The 19,828-nt window shown below is 38.4% G+C and overlaps 1 protein-coding gene across 1 annotated transcript in view; it reads left to right on the forward strand.

Moving 5' to 3' along the window:
• FNDC1 (fibronectin type III domain containing 1) overlaps positions 1–19,828 on the forward strand; it is a 425,464-nt gene that overhangs the window by 376,930 nt on the left and 28,706 nt on the right. The window contains 1 exon segment of the mRNA XM_053711170.1: positions 13,638–13,746. Coding sequence (XP_053567145.1) covers positions 13,638–13,746 — 109 coding nt within the window.

Raw genomic sequence — 19,828 nt, forward strand, 5'->3', positions numbered from 1 at the left:
CAACCTGACATAATTGTTACAATTAGAATCTCATATAATATTGGGAGATGCACTAGCCACCTTAGGTCTAGCATGTTTTTGTGTGCGGAATCTAGAACTGGGGTTAGCGAACACCTAATGCGGGGAGCAACACTACTGTTTGTCCATGGGGGGGATAACTATTATTAAAATGACTCCAGTATGAATTATTCCTCATATTGCTTTAGGAGAGGGAGGTATCAATAAGTATTTTCCTCTGAACATGTAAAGAGGCCCTGTCCACATGATTGCTGCTGACCCCCTAAACAGGGCCTAATGGCCAGTCACCAACCTAGGACCATATTGAGGCCCCAACACTACTGGTTATTTTGTTCTAAATTGTGAAGCCCTCAACATCTGAATGCCACCACAACATTGAGTTTCAGTGAGTCGGCTGGAAAGGGATGTACCAACTTATCTCACCATATTATCTAAGCATGTTACACCTGTCGGTGTCAATGACTTTATCTTATTAACAACGTGCTGGTGGTGTTGTCTCAAAATACATTTATAAAACTGCTAAAAAAAAGTTATTCGTTCAACACTAGAAAACATTGCAACTTCTATTTGCATCAAACTGAAAATGTGTATAAGTGCTTAGTGCTCCCATGTTAATCTCTTAGTTCCAGAGTTCCATTACTTTTTATGAGAAGCATATCACTGCTTGTAAGGACATACATTTTCAGACCCTTTGTGAGGTCTGTGAAATAACTCCACTGAAAGCGAATTAATTTTTTGAAAATCTACCCCAAAGTCAGCAATATGTAACCACAGCCACGACCTGCCCAACTACAATGAAATGCATGCTTGACAGATCCAGCCTCCCGATCATTATTTACCCTATAAAAAACTCAGTCTTCCCTAGATGGCCCATTCTCATCATGTTGGAGGATTGCCAATCATATGCTTTTGTCTGCGATTCCTCCTCACTTCCGGCCACGGTCATTGGTGGTGTAGTGGACGGCAGTCCCAAAGCTTCATGGGAGTGCTGATCATGTCACCACAAACATGCATGACGACATCAAAGAGGTGGCAGGACCAGGAAATGACAGGCAGTAAAGGGAGCTGGATTGTTCAAACCCCTTGATCTCAACTCCTTTACTAGCCACAGACCGCCAAGACCCCTCAATTGAAATATAATTGCCTGCTCTCTTTCAGTTGGTGGTGGTCTTAGAAAGCTACAAGACTCAAAACATTTATAGAAGAAAGTAAAAACACAACACATGGGGTTTGGGACTTCATAGGCTCAATAAGAAAAAATCTATTATGCCTAGACACCTAATAAATATATATTTTCTCTGTATATTCAGGTAATCACTGAGGTAACTGCCTTGCAAGAAAAAAAAGTGCTTTTATTTCTGTTCTTCCCCCAAAAGGCCCCTATAGTTTATATTATAACTAGGGATGGGCGAATGTGTAAATTTCCGAATTCGAATGTTAGAACGAATGTTATTACCGAAATTCGAATTATAAATCCGAATGTTGATAAGAACGAATATTCTTAAAAATTCTATAATCAAATGTTATTTACAGTTTTCGAATGTCACTTTCGAATTTGACTGTTTATAATTAGATCGAATGTCCACATTCGAAATTTCGAATTTAACATTCTATTTATTTAACAAATACTATTCAGAAGTTCAATAGTTCATGTGGTAGGGAATCTAGTAAATTGATACATAATAGATACAAATATATAATTTCAAATGTTTCTATGTAGAATATTGCATAATTCGAATATTACATTTAAAGAAAGCATTAGAAATACTAGTACAAATATAAATTCGAATTTTTCGAAAATAATATTTTCGAATGTAATCGTAAAATTTGAAACCGAACATTCGAAAATCGAATGTTATGTAAACATTCGAAATTCGATTCGAACGAACGAATGTGTTAAAATTTGTTTCATTTTTCGAATGTTGCGAAACATTCGCCCATCCCTAATTATAACCCACAAAATAGCATAGGGGCCCTATTTCACATATGGCTACCTATGATGAAAATGTTGTATGGTGATCACATTAACAACAGTGGTCACCTGATCATTTTGAATATTATTTACTAAAATCTTTTAAAAAAAATCTGTTCTTACATTTTATGCTACAGCTTTTTTTTATCCTGTGAAATATAGATATAACAATAGTATATTCTGAATCTGCTGGGCCTGCTGAAATAAAATTTGTGTGGATTACTCAATTGTAATATGAATTACAATATTGTTAACATTCAAACAGCAAAAAATAAATAAATCTGTTTAGCACATTGTCAGCAAAGGGGTTAATAAATATTGAACATGGTTTAATAAAAAAGAAGATATTTATTTGTAGTAAGTGCAAATTAAATAATCACGTTATTGTAAAACAGTAAACTTACGAAGACTAGACAGCTGTAAAATATTATATGGAAAGAGAATTCTATCTCTGTTTCCAATTTTTTAAGCTATAAATGCTATTTCCTTGAAGTTAAGAGTAACATGGTATGGGGTATTTCTGGATTGCAGTCTGTCATGAGATAATCTATATAGACTTGACCTAAAACATACGTGTTGACAGTAGAATAAGGAAGCCATTTGTTTTATTATTTAAATAAAATTGCAAGGTAGAAAATTATATAGATAAATTCAGTTTCTTTTATCACTGGTTTTGCATGCCTTTTCAATTAGCTCTGTATGTTGGTCCATAATTAGGGTGACCATATTGCCGCTTTAAAAATGGGACACATATGAAAAATACATATGTCAGGGTTCTTATACAAAACATTTCTTTAAATAGCCTTGAAAAGATCCCTGACATATGTATTTTTCATATTTTGTCCCTTCTTAAAGCAGCAATATAGTCACCCTATCCATAATTAAAACAAATTAAAACGTGCAGAACATCAAGCTGACTCACATTAGCAATGTGTTAATTATCTCAGATATTTATTACTTAGTACTGCAAAATCTGTAGACGCTCTACAAATATCTGATGATAATAATAATAATACTATTATATCATGCAATTATACTAGCTCAAAATAATATAAATACAGTGTGGCCAATGAAATACAATGGAGGAAATTTCTTGTGAATAAGATTTCCAAACAAGTAGTCATTTCATATTCAGATGCAGTTAAGAAAAATATAACAAGTAAATTATAGAAAGTACTTTCAATTTTTGTATCTGACATTACATTTTATCATAATAGAACATGGAAGGTTTTTCTGGTAAATTGTATGTCAGTTATTAACGTTTTTAAAAACGATTTGCAAGATATCATATTTTGTTTTGTTTTTTAAATAAAAATATTCCAGGTTTAAATATATTTCCAAAAGCGTGTTTGAAAAGGTGTTTAAAGGGACAGCATACACTAATTTTCATATAACTGCATGTAATATATACTACTATAAAGAAGAATATGCACAGATACTGATATAAAAATCAAGTATAAAACTTTTTGAAAATGTACTTCCCAATTTAACAGTGTTGATGAGATTAGGCTGGGACACCCACTGAATGGGGCTGAGAAAGAGGAAGAACAGACCCCCCATGCATAGGAAAAGACCCATTACACAAACAGGAGCAAGCAGGAGTCTGTATACATTAGTATGCATCTAAATCTTTGGGGCTTGGTTAGGAGTCTCAAAATCAGCACAACGTTATTAAAAATAAGCAAAACAATTTATGGGCTGTATAACTGGGTCATCTACAAAACATTCATGCAAAGAAAAATCTGGTGTTCAATGTCCCCTTAAGGTAAAAAAAATATGTGTGTGCCGGGCGGGCATGAGTCCCTGCACATTCGCAGGCAATCGTCGCTTGCAGGGGGTGTCAATCATCCCGATCGGATTGGGATGATTGCAGTCCGCCACCAAAAAGTCTTACGACCGCTGCTTCTTAACTTACATTTCTGGTAATCTGGCGGACCTGAAACTTCGGGGGTAGAAAGCAGCATCCGCTGCTTTATTAATCTACCCCTTTGCCCTCTCTAGTCAAACACTATATAACACATATACCATATCCCTTTTAAAACATTTTTATTAATATTATGATTTTTTTTATTAGAAAGTGTATATGTGTGTGTACGTTTATATATGTAGCGCAGTTTCGACTTTCACTCGAGCAGAAACTATAACTTTCACCTTGCAATACTATCTCAAGTTAACATGGTCGCAATATCCATTGAAAGTATAGGCTGTGCTTGAGGGAATTTAGCTGTGCTAACCCTTCTCTGGTTAAATCTCTTTACCATGGACTTTTAATATCAAAGTTGCGCCCTAATGTTAGCGCCATCAGGCGATATTGCCCTTGACTTGTAATCTGCCCCTTAATCAGCAAACTGCATTCATATGAATAATTGTAACGTTAAGTTTTTAATATGAGAAGATAAAAATAGTATTAAGCCATGAAACTAGTTAGACAATTCAGGATTTAAAATAACGTTATGCTTTAAAAATAGGTAGCAGCCAGTAACATCAACAAATGCAAAATAAAAACACAACGCAATGACACCCTGAATTTAAAATAAGCAGTTCATTTTTTTTCTGAACAATTTTTAAAATTTTCTTCTATGTCTCTTCCCCTTGCATCATATTACAACAATCAGTGAATAACAGACACGCTCAGCAAGAACTGTGACTCAGACAATGTGCCCATAAAAAGACTGTGGACAATTTGAAAATGGGGACATATTGGACCATTTTTAAAATGTGATGCTCTATCTGAATCATAAAACTTTGACCTCCTTGCTGTAGATTTACTCAATTTCAAGCGGACATGATTCGTTATAGCGAATCATGTTCGCTCGACATTGCTAAATGCCGATAGCATATGCTTCGGCATTTATCATTGCACAAGCATTTCTAGTGAAATGCTTGTCCAATGCTGCCCCTTGCTCACTGGCAGCCAATCGGCTGCTAGTAGGGGCTATTAATCATTCCGATTCTTATGACCGCTGCTTCTTAACTTCCATTTTAGGCGAGCCATAAACGATGGGGCTCCGAAGCAGCATCCGTTGTCCCTTTTACGAACTCTAGTGACCCCCAGACTTATCCCATTAGTTATCAAAACATTATCATTAATTATGTACAGTAGTTAAATGTTTAGAAATCTATTTTTCACACTTCTCATAATATGTTCTCATCATGATATAAAACACCTTAAAGTGAATGTAAAGTTTAATGAGAAAGTGCCCAATTTTTTAAAAAAACTCTTAAAAACAGGGACACTTTCATTCATTAAACTTTACATTTAAGGGTCTTTTTTAAATTACCTTTTATTTATGAAAACAGACTGGTGATCTTCTGCCCACAGCTCCTGCTGTACTTAGCACAGCAATGATGAATCCGGCTTCCTCCAATCATTGCGTGCACCCCAAGACGTTACGGCTCGTGAGGCAACGCAATGATTTGAGGAATCCGGCTTCGTCATCGATATGCTACGTACAACAAGAGCTGCCAGTCTGCTTTCATAAAGAAATAGGTATTTTAAAAAAGACGCTTAAATGTAAAGTTTAATGAATGAAAGTGCCCTGTTTTTAAGAGTATTTTTAAAAACCGGGCACTTTCTCATTAAACTTTACATTCACTTTAATAGCATATAGTTTTGTATAAAAGCATGCAATGTTATTTTAAATTACATGCACATTTTACCAAACAGAAAGTTCTGAAGGTCATACACAGGTTGAACTTATTTTATTGCGAAACAAAAAACCCATAAACTTTTATCATGTGGAGAAAAATCTATTTTTTTGAATGATTCTCTAAAACTCATCCAAGGTGATACTAAACCCTTTCCAGCTGTAAAGAACACACTTCTGTGTAAATGTTTAAATACTGTATTTCATATATTCTTAGAAATAATTCAAGATTGCATATGTATATCTTCTTATATCCTATATATGTGCTACATATAGCTCAGCATGCTAAGGCACTGTGGCTGAGCTCTGTAGCAACCCAAGGGTTGCAGGTTCGATCCCCGGTCGAGGTTCACTCAGCCTTTCATCTTTCCGAGGTCGATAAAATGAGCAGCGCCTTGAGGCCCTTACGGGTGATTAGCCGCGCTTTACAAGTACCACATACATATACATTTCATAACATTAGTACAGATGATATATGTATAAGAGCAAATATCTGTCTTAGGTGTTTAAGAATTAACATATGTGCTACAGAATATACATTATTTGTGGATGTTCCAAGTAAAGATTTTTTTTTTATCTGTTAAAATCAATACATTTGTGATTATGATGTTATCGTACTGTATCACTAGATTGATGTATTAGCTAAACTATTACATAGAATTAAACTAATAATAGATAATGTATATTTTCGTTATGTAGTCCTAATGACAAATAGTGGGGAATTATTTTTAGAATCTTACATTTTCTTAAAAAAAGGATTCAGTCGGATGCAATATTTTCTAGAGAATAGTTTTGGGGAAAAAAATTAAATATGTAGCAATATTATTTACTATTAGACTATACTTTTTTTTAAAAAAATGCGAGCTCTCAAGAGTTTCTTCTCTTTGTTTTGATTTTGAGGTTTGTGATTTATTGAATGGTGTCCAATACTAGTGCAGTAATTTTGTTTCACTGTGATTTTTTATTTAGTATCTGGGCAAGTTGACCAGAAGGTGCATTTTTTGGCTTGTTTCTCATATATGTAACATCCCACATCACATGCAGTGCAATGTATCATGTATAACACATTTGCAGATATACATGACCCTTTATTATTATAATATACAATGTGGTGAATTGCTCTGCTGTCTTCGCAAATGTGTTGACATAGTTTGCCTCTTTTTAAAATGTCTTTCTTCCCACAGCTCAAATCAGAGATACGTTAAAAAAAAATCAGTAAACTTACAGAATTGATCACGACCCACAATCAATTTCTCTTTAATAATTATATCCTATATAATAAAAGGCCAAGTGTGTTTGTCCGAAGCTGTCATGCACAGTAGACTGCGCGCGAGGACAAACACACCTGGCCTTCCAACTGACCTCCTCGGCGGCTCCTTCTGGCTTCGCGTGTGAAGTGGAGTGGGCGTGGCCGGCCGGGTACGTCGTGGGCGTGGCCGGGTGCGTCATGGGCGTGGCTGGGCGTGCCGCGGGCGTGGCCGGGCGTGACGCGGGCGGGGCCAGATGCCGACTGTAGCAGTAAGTGACAGAGACTGAGAGCTCTAAAAAGGGGAATAGAGAGAGCAGCAGAAGAGGGGGGATAAAGAGAGGGAGAGAGCGCACAAAAGAGGGGGGGGAGAGAGAGCACAAGAGAGGGGGGGAGAGAGCACAAAGAGAGAGGGGGGAGAGAGTACAAAAGAGAAGGAAGAGAGCACAAAAGAGAGAGGGAAGAGAGCACAAAAGAGAGGGGGGAGAGAGCACAAAAAGAGGGGGGAGAGAGCACAAAAAAGAGGGGGGAGAGAGCACAAAAGAGGGGGGAGAGAGCACAAAAGAGAGGGGGAGAGAGCACAAAAGGAGGGGGAGAGAGCAAAAGAGAGAGGGGAGAGAGCACAAAAGAGAGAGGGAGAGAGCACAAAAGAGAGGGGGGAGAGAGCACAAAAGAGAGGGGAGAGAGCACAAAAGAGAGAGGGGAGAGAGCACAAAAGAGAGGGGGAGAGAGCACAAAAGTGAGGGGGAGAGAGCACAAAAGAGAGGGGGAGAGAGCACAAAAGAGAGGGGGAGAGAGCACAAAAGAGAGGGGGGAGAGAGCACAAAAGAGAGGGGGGAGAGAGCACAAAAGAGAGGGGGGAGAGAGCACAAAAGAGAGGGGGGGAGAGAGCAAAAGAGAGGGCAGAGAGAGCACAAAAGAGAGGGGGAGAGAGCACAAGAGAGGGGGAGAGAGCGCAAGAGAAGGGGAGAGAGCGCAAAAGAGAGGGGGAGAGTGCGCAAAAGAGAGGGGGAGAGTGCACAAACGAGAGAGAGTGCGCAAACGAGAGGAGAGAGAGAGCAAACGAGAGGAGAGAGAGAGCAAACGAGAGGAGAGAGAGAGAGAGCAAACGAGAGAGAGAGAGAGAGAGAAAAAGAGAGGGGAGAGAGAGAGAGGGGAGAGAGAGAGAGAGAGAAAGAGAGGGGGGAGATAGAGAGAGAGAGAGGGGGGGAGAGAGAGAGAGAGGGACAGAGGGGGGAGATAGAGAGAGATAGATAGATTGGAGAGAGAGAGACAGAGGGGGGAGATAGAGAGAGAGGAGAGGGCAGAGAGAGGGGGAGAGAGAGGGGAGAGAGAGAGACAGGGGGGGAGAGAGAGAGGGGGGGAGAGAGACAGAGGGGGGAGATAGAGAGAGGAGAGAGAGAGAGGGGTGAGAGAGAGGAGAGAGGGAGGAGAGGGGGAGAGAGAGAGAGAGAGAGGAGAGAGAGAGGAGAGAGAGAGAGGAGAGAGAAAGTGGAGAGGAGAGAGGGGAGAGAGAGAGAGGAGAGAGAAAGAGAGGGGGTAGATAGAGAGAGGGGAGAGAGAGGGGGGAGAGAGAGAGAGGGGGGGAGAGAGAGGGGAGAGAGAGAGAGGAGAGAGAGAGGGGGGAGAGAGAGAGAGGGGGGAAGAGAGAAAGAGAGATAGAGGGGAGAGAGACAGAGGGGGGAGATAGAGAGAGGAGAGAGAGGGATGAGAGAGAGGAGAGAGAGAGAGAGGTTGAGAGAGGGGAAAGAGAGAGAGAGGGGAGAGAGGGAGGGGGGGGAGAGAGAGAGAGGGGAGATAGAGAGAAAGAGAGAGAGAGGGGAAAGAGAGAGAGGGGAGAGAGAAAGAGAGAGAGAGGGGAGAGAGAAAGAGAGAGAGAGGGGAAAGAGAGAGAGGGGAGAGAGAAAGAGAGAGAGAGGGGAGAGAGAGAGAGAGAGAGGGAGAGAGGGGAGAGAGGGAGAGAAAGAGAGGGAGAGAGAAAGAGAGAGGGGAGAGAGAAAGAGAGAGAGAGGGAGAGAGAAAGAGAGAGGGGAGAGAGAAAGAGAGAGAGAGGGGAGAGAGAAAGAGAGAGAGAGAGGGGAAAGAGAGAGAGAGGGGAGAGAGAAAGAGAAAGAGAGGGGAGAGAGAGAGGGGAGAGAGAAAGAGAGAGAGAGGGGAGATAGAAAGAGAGAGAGAGGGAAGAGAGAGGGAGAGAGAAAGAGAGAGGGAGAGAAAAAGAGAGAGGGGAGAGAGAGAGAGGGAGAGGGGAGATAGAGGGGAGATAGAGAGAGAGGGGAGATAGAGAGAGAGCACAAAAGAGGGGGAGAGAGAGAGCACAAAAGAGGGGGGAGAGAGAGAGAGCGCAAAAGAGAGGGGGGAAAGAGAGAGCGCAAAAGAGAGGGGGGGGAGAGAGAGCTCAAAAGAGAGGGGGAGAGAGCGCAAAAGAGAGGGGGGAGAGAGAGAAAGCAAAAGAGAATGGGAGGGAGAGAACGCAAGGGGTGGGAACACTACTGCAAAAAATGGCCCGTGTGAACGGGCTTTAGGACTAGTCTATCTATAAATCATGAGGACAGCTACTAAAATGTACTAAAGGGTGCTACAATGGCACCAATGTATAAAAACCTCTTTATGACTGACTTAGACCCAAGGTTCCTAGCCACTCACCCTCACAAACCTTTTAAAAGCTTTTGCTACATTGATGATATATTCATCATCTGCAGATGAGAGGAAAAACCTAGAACATTTTCATAAATCATTTAAATAATTTCATCCATCTATAAAAGCTAAATGAATTGTTCTAAAGACTGTGCCAGCTTCCTGGATACAACAATAACTATCAAAATGGCAAACTGCACCCATCTGTGTATACAAAACCAAACACAAATTTAGCCACCTCAACGAGAAGGGTCTAGCTGCAGACTGGAGCTCCACTCTAGTCAGGAAACATGTGACCTCCACTCAAAGCTTTTTTTTTTTTCTAAAAAAACTTTAATGTAACAAACAACCTATAGACAATTATTCTGAAAACGAAACATTTTGCAGCTTTCTTGTTCTTCTTAATGTGCACTCACAGTGGTTACCTTATAAATGACAATCGGCATAAACCACTGTGAGTGCACATTAAGAAGAACAAGAAAGCTGCAAAATGTTTCGTTTTCAGAATGATTGTCTATAGGTTGTTTATTACATTAAAGTTGATTAAAAAAAAAAAATCTTTGAGTGTAGGTCACATGTTTCCTGTCTAGAGTCAGTGGAGGTCACATGTGATGTTTCCTGTCTAGAGTCAGTGGAGGTCACATGTTTCCTGTCTAGAGTGGAGCTCCAGTCTGCAGCTAGACTACTTTGACCTCAACAGCTCCAGCTCACACTCCATAAAACAAGGTTTTTAAATGAAAAAAATGAATTCGCTCACGACACAAAAGTGAACATTTATTACAATACAGAGAGAGAGAGGAAAAATGTACCACATATTCCACTAATAGTCAAACACAACCCTGCTTTAGAGGGGATATGAAAAAGTATAAAACACAACCACTACACGCAGAGGATGTCCCACTCAACCCAAATCCAGGAATTCAGGCAACCTCCTAATCTAAAACAGAAACTGGTCTATAGGAAAAAGAAAACATCGGGAAAGAGAGCACTCGGAAGTTCTGCAATAATATCCTGCAAATTATGTCAACAAATTTGAGAAACCCCCTCAGAAAATTACAACAATAAAGCTTATAACATTAAAGGGATTTGAAAGCCAAAAATGTTTTTTAGTCATTCAGATAAAGGATACAATTTTAAACAACTTTCTAATTTACTTCTATTATCAAATTTTCTTTGTTCTGTTGGTTTCTTTTGCTGAAAAGCAGGGAAGTAATCTCAGGAGCAGGCCTATGTCTGGAGCACTATATTGCAGCAGTTTTGCAAGAATGTTATCCATTTGCTAGAGCACTAGAGAACAGCACTATTTCCTGCTATGTATTGCTCAGGCAGCTACCTAGCTATCTCTTCAACAAAGAATATCATTAGAGCAAAGCAAAAATAAGATATCAGGTAGTTTGGGGTCCCAAGCACCTGAAATGCTCGCCAAGTAGCTACAGGTTAAGACTTTCCGCTACCTCAATTGTGGTGACGTTAAATCATCCCTATCCAACTGGGATGATTGACAGCAATTGGTCATGCGCGAGCAGGGTCGATATTGCCAAGCAGCGGCTTGTGCAATGATAAATGCAGGCAGTGGATGATGCCGCTCGCCACAATCCAGGATGGACTGGTTCCTGGGAGTAAACCTTGTTCACCTAGGAAAATGATTAATGAAACTCATAAACTGTAAATTTCATTGTATTGATCAGTATTACTTCAGAACTGTAGAATAGAGTCTCGAGAGATTTGAAAGCTTATCTTTTTTTAATATGTAAAGTTAGGCAATAATAATAATAATAAATAAATATATATATATATATATATATATATATTTATATATATATATACACATTAAAGAGATAGGAAAGTCAAAATTAAGCTTTCATAATTCAGATAGAGCATGCAATTTTAAGACACTTTTAAATTCACTTCTATTTTCAAATGTGCTTCGTTCTCTTACTATCCCTTGTTGCAAAATAAAAAACATATCATACACTAGTGAGAGCTGGATGCTGATTGGTGCCGGCACACATTTGTCTCTTGTGATTGGCTAACTAGCGGCTAGATTTAGAGTTTTGTCGGTAACGACCCGAAAAGCTAACGCCGGCTTTTTTCTGGCCGCACTATAAAAATAACTCTGGTATTGAGAGTCCACATAAAGGCTGCGTTAGGCTCCAAAAAGGAGGAGCGATATTTAACGCAGCTTCAACTCTCGATACCAGAGTTGCTTACGCAAGCGGCCAGCCTCAAAAACGTGCTCGTGCACGATTCCCCATAGGAAACAATGGGGCTGTTTGAGCTGAAAAAAAACCTAACACCTGCAAAAAAGCCGCGTTCAGCTCCTAACGCAGCCCCATTGTTTGCTATGGGGAAACACTTCCTACGTCTGCACCTAACACTTTAACATGTACCCCGAGTCTAAACACCCCTAACCTTACACTTATTAACCCCTAATCTGCCGCCCCCGCTATCGCTGACCCCTGCATATTATTATTAACCCCTAATCTGCCGCTCCGTAAACCGCCGCTGCTTACATTATCCCTATGTACCCCTAATCTGCTGCCCTAACATCGCCGACCCCTATATTATATTTATTAACCCCTTATCTGCCCCCCACAACGTCGCCTCCACCTGCCTACACTTATTAACCCCTAATCTGCCGACCGGACCGCACCGCTATTATTATAAAGTTATTAACCCCTAATCCGCCTCACTAACCCTATCATAAATAGTATTAACCCCTAATCTGCCCTCCCTAACATCGCCGACACCTAACTTCAATTATTAACCCCTAATCTGCCGACTGGAGCTCACCGCTATTCTAATAAATGTATTAACCCCTAAAGCTAAGTCTAACCCTAACACTAACACCTCCCTAAATTAAATATAATTTTAATCTAACGAAATTAATTAACTCTTATTAAATAAATTATTCCTATTTAAAGCTAAATACTTACCTGTAAAATAAATCCTAATATAGCTACAATATAAATTATATTTATATTATAGCTATTTTAGGATTAATATTTATTTTACAGGTAACTTTGTATTTATTTTAACCAGGTACAATAGCTATTAAATAGTTAAGAACTATTTAATAGCTAAAATAGTTAAAATAATTACAAATTTACCTGTAAAATAAATCCTAACCTAAGTTACAATTAAACCTAACACTACACTATCAATAAATTAATTAAATACAATACCTACAAATAACTACAATGAAATAAACTAACTAAAGTACAAAAAATAAAAAAGAACTAAGTTACAAAAAATAAAAAAATATTTACAAACATAAGAAAAATATTACAACAATTTTAAACTAATTACACCTACTCTAAGCCCCCTAATAAAATAACAAAGCCCCCCAAAATAAAAAAAATGCCCTACCCTATTCTAGATCACTAAAGTTCAAAGCTCTTTTACCTTACCAGCCCTGAACAGGGCCCTTTGCGGGGCATGCCCCAAGAAGTTCAGCTCTTTTGCCTGTAAAAAAAAACATACAATACCCCCCCCCAACATTACAACTCACCACCCACATACCCCTAATCTAACCCAAACCCCCCTTAAATAAACCTAACACTAAGCCCCTGAAGATCTCCCTACCTTGTCTTCACCTCACCGGGTTCAGCGATCGGTCCAGAAGAGGGTCCGAAGTCTTGATCCAAGCGGAGCAAGAAGAGGTCCTCCATCCGGTAGAAGTCTTCATCCAAGCGGGGCAGAAGAGGTCTTCCATCCGATTGAAGTCTTCATCCAAGCGGGATCTTCTATCGTCATCCATCCGGAGCGGAGCGGCAGGATCCTGAAGACCTCCGACGCGGAACATCCATCCTGGCCGACGACTGAACGACGAATGATGGTTCCTTTAAATGACGTCATCCAAGATGGCGTCCCTCGAATTCCGATTGGCTGATAGGATTCTATCAGCCAATCGGAATTAAGGTAGGAATATTCTGAACGAGATAATTAAGCAAATTTGATAACAGAAGTAAATTGGAAAGTGTTTTAAAATTGTATGTTCTATCCAAATCATGAAAGAAAATTTTGGGGTTTCCTGTACCTTTACTGTAGTTATTAGTATTTGCGAACATTAGGCATACAAACATATTTAAAAAATAACTAATCTCACTCTGTCCTGCAGGATATTTGGTCTATAGTGCTTCATATGATGACTTCTTGAGGAACAAGTGGTCAACACGAACTGCAGGAGCAAACAATTTTCCAGTTGAAAATCTAAAACCCAATACTAGGTAAGTTCCTTTTATTTTGCTGAACAGAAATAAAATGCTTGTAGGCATGCTTATGTAGGAGAGAAATTGTGACAATTGTATTAGATATACTGTAGCCGCAGTGAATCTCGATCTGTATACCAAAATCATTGAATTTTATTTAATTTACAAAACAAAATATATAAACTAGAGCTGTATATTGTTCAATAATACTGTTTTTACTTTTTTTCTGAGAAAATTAAAGGGATAGGGAACCCAACATTTTTCTGTCATAATTCAAGGGGGCAGATTTATTAACTGTCGGGCGGACATGATCCGCTGTAGTGGATCATGTCCGCCCGACATCGCTAAATGCCGAAAGAAAAACACTGTTGGCATTTAACATTGCACAAGCATTTCTGATGAAATGCTTGTGCAATGCCGCCCCTTGCACATTCGCGGCCAATCGGTCGCTTGCAGGGGGTGTTAATCATCCCGATCGTATCTGATCGGGATGATTGCTGTCTGCCACCTCAAAGGTGGCGGATGAGTTCAGGAGCAGCGGCTTATGACCACGGCTTCTTAACTTTTGCTTCCAGCGAGCCTGAAGGCTTGATCAGAAACTGCTGCATTCGCAACATGTTGAATCGGCCCCAGAGCATATGATTTTAAACAACTTTCTATTTCACTTTTATTATCAATTTTTCTTCGTTCTCTTGGTTTCTTTGTTGAAAAGCAGGGATGTAAATACCTAGGAGCCAGCCCATTTCTAAAGCACTATATGGCAGCAATGTTATCCATTTGTAAGAGCTCTAGAGGGCAGCACAATTTCCTGCCATATAGTGCTCTATCTAGGTATCTCTTCAATACAGAATATCAAAAGAATGACACAAATTTGATAATAGAAGTAAATTGGAAACTTGTTTACAATTGTATGCTCTGTCTAAATCACAAAATAAACATTTTGGGTTTCATATCAATTTAAAAAGATTGTAATATTTTTATATAAATGATTAAATGTTGGAATTCTTTCTGTGCTATATAGCAATATATATACAGTATATATATATCTATATATATCTATCTATATCTATCTATCTATCTATCTATCTATCTATCTATATATATATATATATATATATATATATATATATATATATATATATCCTGTGTGTATATATATATATATATATATATATTAAAGATATATATGAAATATTGGTTCACTAGAGAAAAGTATTTTCCCATGTATATGGTAGACAATATTGTAAACTATGTGTTACTTAAATGATTTAACAACTTACCACCTGCTTGAATAATAAAAATGGAAGGAATTCTGCATTTTGTGGTAGATTATCTGGAATTGTTCCAAAAGACATCTGGAGCGTATGATTAAGATTGCTGTCATAGTGTAAAATTAGTTGCATAGTTTTGCATTGAATGACAAGATTAAAATACAAGTACAGTGGTATTTACATGGATTCCTGGAAAGTATTTTTTCCGTTATTAATTTGACCTTGTTGTGTGGTTTTGTAGGTTTTTAACCACATCTACTGTGTAATCATTTTCTTATGGATACTCACACTGATGTGTCAAAACAGTAGTGGGAATGAGAGATTAAAATGAAATAAGTATATTGGTGAAGAAACACTCTACTCCTGTTTTATGATTTTATGAATGAATGATTACAACATTTTATTTGAGATCTGATTTTTGTCCACTAGAGTTGACAAGTTAGAGTTGACTTTCCAAGTTGTGGAATTTTAATATTTTGTTCTTAATGCTATTATCGTTCACAGTAACTCCCCCCTGTTCTATATAGTAAGGATATCAACTTTTGGTGAGACTGAAAGGGCACTTAACAAATAGGGGGACAGAGAATACGGCAAAACTACGCTATATCTCACTAATGGATGCACTAAATCTGAAATACAAGTGAATATATCACAAACTTTTGTTAAAATTAACCCATAGATAAAGCCAGGGATGACTAAGTAAGAGGATAAAAATAATATAATTTAATGAATACAGATAAAGGAATATATATAATATAGCATATATGTGATACCAAGCTATGTCTCGCAGTACATGAAGTTATAAAAACATAAATAAAAAGATCAGTATCTATATATTCATACAATGCTCCATGATTAAATATACAAACGGTTGACCAACCTTATAGTTCAGATCCTATAAAAATCTGAATAGAGAATAGCGTAAAATGACATAAAATGAAGGTCTGTAGAAAAACAGACAGCAGGAACTGGCGAAAGCGTGTATATTGCACCTTGTTCAACCTGTGCGGTTGAAATCTCTAAGAATCCTCTATTAGGGGTATATTTATCAAAGTGCGAGCGGACATGATACGATGTAGCGTATCATGTCCGCTGCACATCTATAAATGCTGACAGCATACACTGTCGGCATTTATCATTGCTCAAGCAGTTCACCAGAACTGCTTGTGCAATGCCGCCCCCTGCAGATTCACGGCCAATCGGCTGCTAGCAGGGGGTGTCAATCAACCCGATCGTATTCGATCTGGTTGATTTCTGTCTGCCGCCTCAGAGCAGGAGGACAAGTTATGGAGCAGCGGCCTTTAGACCACTGCTTCCTAACTTCTGTTTCCGGCAACCCTGAAGGCTCGTCGGAAAAACAAGGGGCATCAAGCTCAATTCAGGGCTTGATAATTCAGCCCCTTAGAATGCACAGTGTCGTGTGTCAATATTCACTTCTGTGTATACACAATACCTTTGGTTTCTTCAGAGTATTTGCATACTCCTTTTGATTATCCTAGGCCAAAACCACAAACCGGTTCTGGAGTCTCTCTAACACTGCTTTACCGCAGCTGGAGTGTTTGATCCCTACATGGGCTTCCTAGTGTCACAAGATCGGCTCTACGGCTATCTGTGTGGCCCAAATCTGCGAATCAGTACTTTCTGCAATGCGTTTCTGCTGTGCAGGCAGCCTTTTTCAAGCAGTCATCCAATTAACTATATCAAAGGAACAAAACAAATTAGATAATTGAAGTAAATTCAAAAGTTGATTAAAATCACATGCTCTATTTTTATCATGAAAGAAAATATTTTGGTTTTATGTCCCTTTAAGATTAAATATATATAATAAGCACTTTTTCAGTATTATTAATTAAAGTTTTTAGCATGCCTTTGTTCAAATAACTTTATTAGTCTTTAACAAATATTGCTATTGTTTTGAAAAAATGGCCATTGTATTTGTCATTTTGATTTGCATTTCCATTTTCAATGCAGATAATGTGAATTTAACAACAAAAAACATGTTTGTTTGTTTTTTGTTATAGCTAGAAATGTGCAACTGGGGGTGTTAAATTAGATGAGATTGTGATCACTTGAAAACTATTTTTTTTTGATTGACAAAACAATGGCCCATGTCTTGTCAATATTTTATATAAAAAATATTTTTTTCTCATTCACATGACCCAATTAAGGGCCAGATAATAGATTACAAGTCGAGTGGTATTTAACGCTCCCGTTCTAACTCTGCTAGAATTTCGCTCGTGCGCTTAACGTATGTGCGCAAAAAGCTATGTGTCTTAACAAAATGCAAGGTCCTCTGGCAGAAAAACAGCCCCACAACATTAAAGAGCCACCACCATATCTAGACCTTATCTACGAAATCTAAACACTGAGTATAGATAGCTCAATAGTCTTCAAGCCTTAAGGTGTTTGCAACTACAATAGAAGAGTAAATGACTAAAACAACAATTTTAAACTCTTCATACATACAACTAATTAAAGGATGGTACCATCACTATTATAGAATAATTCCGCAGTTATCAAGAATGGAGCAAACACCTAACGGCAAGGACTATGCATAAAAGATACTGGTCACATTTATCAAGTAATGTATGATGTATCTTACCCATGAGAGCTCAAAAGCAGATAAAATACCCCTATAAACAATAAGAATTGCCCTGGTGTAAACTCAAAAATTGTAAAGTCAGGGGACTGGGATGGCCATACCAGGACCTTGATTTTGTGGTCAGTAAACCATTTTTGTGTTGATTTTTATGTATGTTTTGGATCATTGTCCTGCTGGAAGATCCAACCATGCCCCATGATGCCATGTATCCTAACAAAATGCCCAGGTCCTTTGGCCACTTGAACCATTTTCTTCACAGTGCATTGAGACAAAATAGACACAAGTCCTCTTCCAGGTTGATTCATATAATTTCCAGTTGACTGGAACTTCCTAATTATTGCCCTGATGATCAAAATAGGCATTTTTAATGCTTTTGCTATTTATTTATTTTTTAATTCTTTTTATTGAAGAGAGCTTAGGCATACAGCATGGAAACAGTTACATACAGATACATTGAAATTGTAAAAGGACACACTTAATACATTCACAGTCGATATGGTAAGAAAAGCACATGACACTCAACAAGTGAGAATAAAAGACATGAATTGCATGAATATAACACTATGAGCTGGTTTACTACATATCTGTATACGAATAAAAGGCGAGCTTCCGAGACACCTGATATATTGGGCTATGATAAAAAGATATATGAAAATGCATTCAAGACAGATATAAGAAATATCTACTTTACATGCTCACCAAGGTTTTCTCATTATCTGTTACCCGAGCTCTCTCTTTTTTTAACCTTTTTAAACTAAACTAAACCTAAAAAAAAACAAAACAAAAAAACTTTAGTTTAATATAATTGGCATGCATACCTGGATATGTTATCCAGCACAGAATGTTAGATATGATTGCAAATTGCAGAGACCCTATGCCTTACAAAGACATGTATGGGACAAGTATTTTTATTTTTTGCAAGAATCATGTTATTAATTGGTTAAATGGTTTCCTGAGCAGAGTGCAATTAATAATCTCACTACCTGGCACCACACTTCTACAAGCAAAGGCAAGTCTGGGTAAAACCCCAGTGTTAGACTTAACACAACCTGGTCAATTATTGCAGCTGTTCAAAAATGATCAGGTACCAGTCATGTCAGTAACAGAAATGTGGAAAGCTTTGTCTATACCTTAAGAAAATAAATAAAATAAAAGTGAAATACACAGGGATATAACCTATTTAAATATTTCCTGGCATATATGAACATTAACATGTTAGTTTAACTTAGGCACAGTGATGGGACCATATGTCAAACGTTACTCTGCAGGTTGAATACCCGCAGTAGAAGGTCTAGGAGAGCCCCACTGAGATAAGTTTGCTTTAATGATATCTGCAGGCGAACAGTATGGCAATAATCCCACTCAGGAAGTCTATAGCAGCTATTTAGAAAGTCTCTTTTGACAGATAATAGGAGTAAAACTGTGTTCCCAACAACAAACATATCTCTAAACAGATGCACAATTTGCAAATCAGCATGTGTTGTACACATCCAGGCATGGGATGTGGAAAATAAGAAGTAATAACACATAGGCTGTGTAAGAAGCGACTAAAACTTAGCACAGATTACATATATATATACAATATACGAACTGTAGCTGGGTGTTTCTGAGAAAAGCAGATTATGTCGTAATTGATAGAGGCCCCCAAAAAAATAATTAAAAAATAAAATAAAAATAACCACAACAGTAAAGACACTTACAAAAATAGAACAATAACAATATAAACTGTCCAGTAAGGCTACATACAAGATTTCGACTGGAAATCCACATGAAAGTTAACGTGCTGTGGAACTTGGCAGCCTAGTTTGTCCAACTTGAAGAAGTAGATTAAATATTCTGGAGCATGTTAGCCAAAGTACCGTGAAAGTCCGCTCACTTATAGCCCTCCCATTATAGCCGATGCCTGCCCTGCCCAAGACCCACGACCGATCTCAATTCAGCACAGTACACAGGACAACAGATGAAGAGCCCCTTTCCTAAAGGATATGTGTCGCATGCAGGCAGGCATGACAGAGTTAGTGTGATATCAGGCCGTGTTCCATCTGGCCTCTCAGTGTTGCTGGAAAAGGAGCGCTGTGGAGGATGTGGATATTGGAGAGGTGCATTAGCAGCTAACCAGATGGTCACCTGTAGCGATGCTGCATCGAAAATTTGCCTGGTGCCCTGTTTTCCTGTTAGTGAGGTAAGGAACATGTCCGTCAACGAAATGACGGATGTGGAGACGATA

The sequence above is a fragment of the Bombina bombina genome, chromosome 4 (assembly GCF_027579735.1).
Source record: "Bombina bombina isolate aBomBom1 chromosome 4, aBomBom1.pri, whole genome shotgun sequence".
Taxonomy (NCBI): domain Eukaryota; kingdom Metazoa; phylum Chordata; class Amphibia; order Anura; family Bombinatoridae; genus Bombina; species Bombina bombina.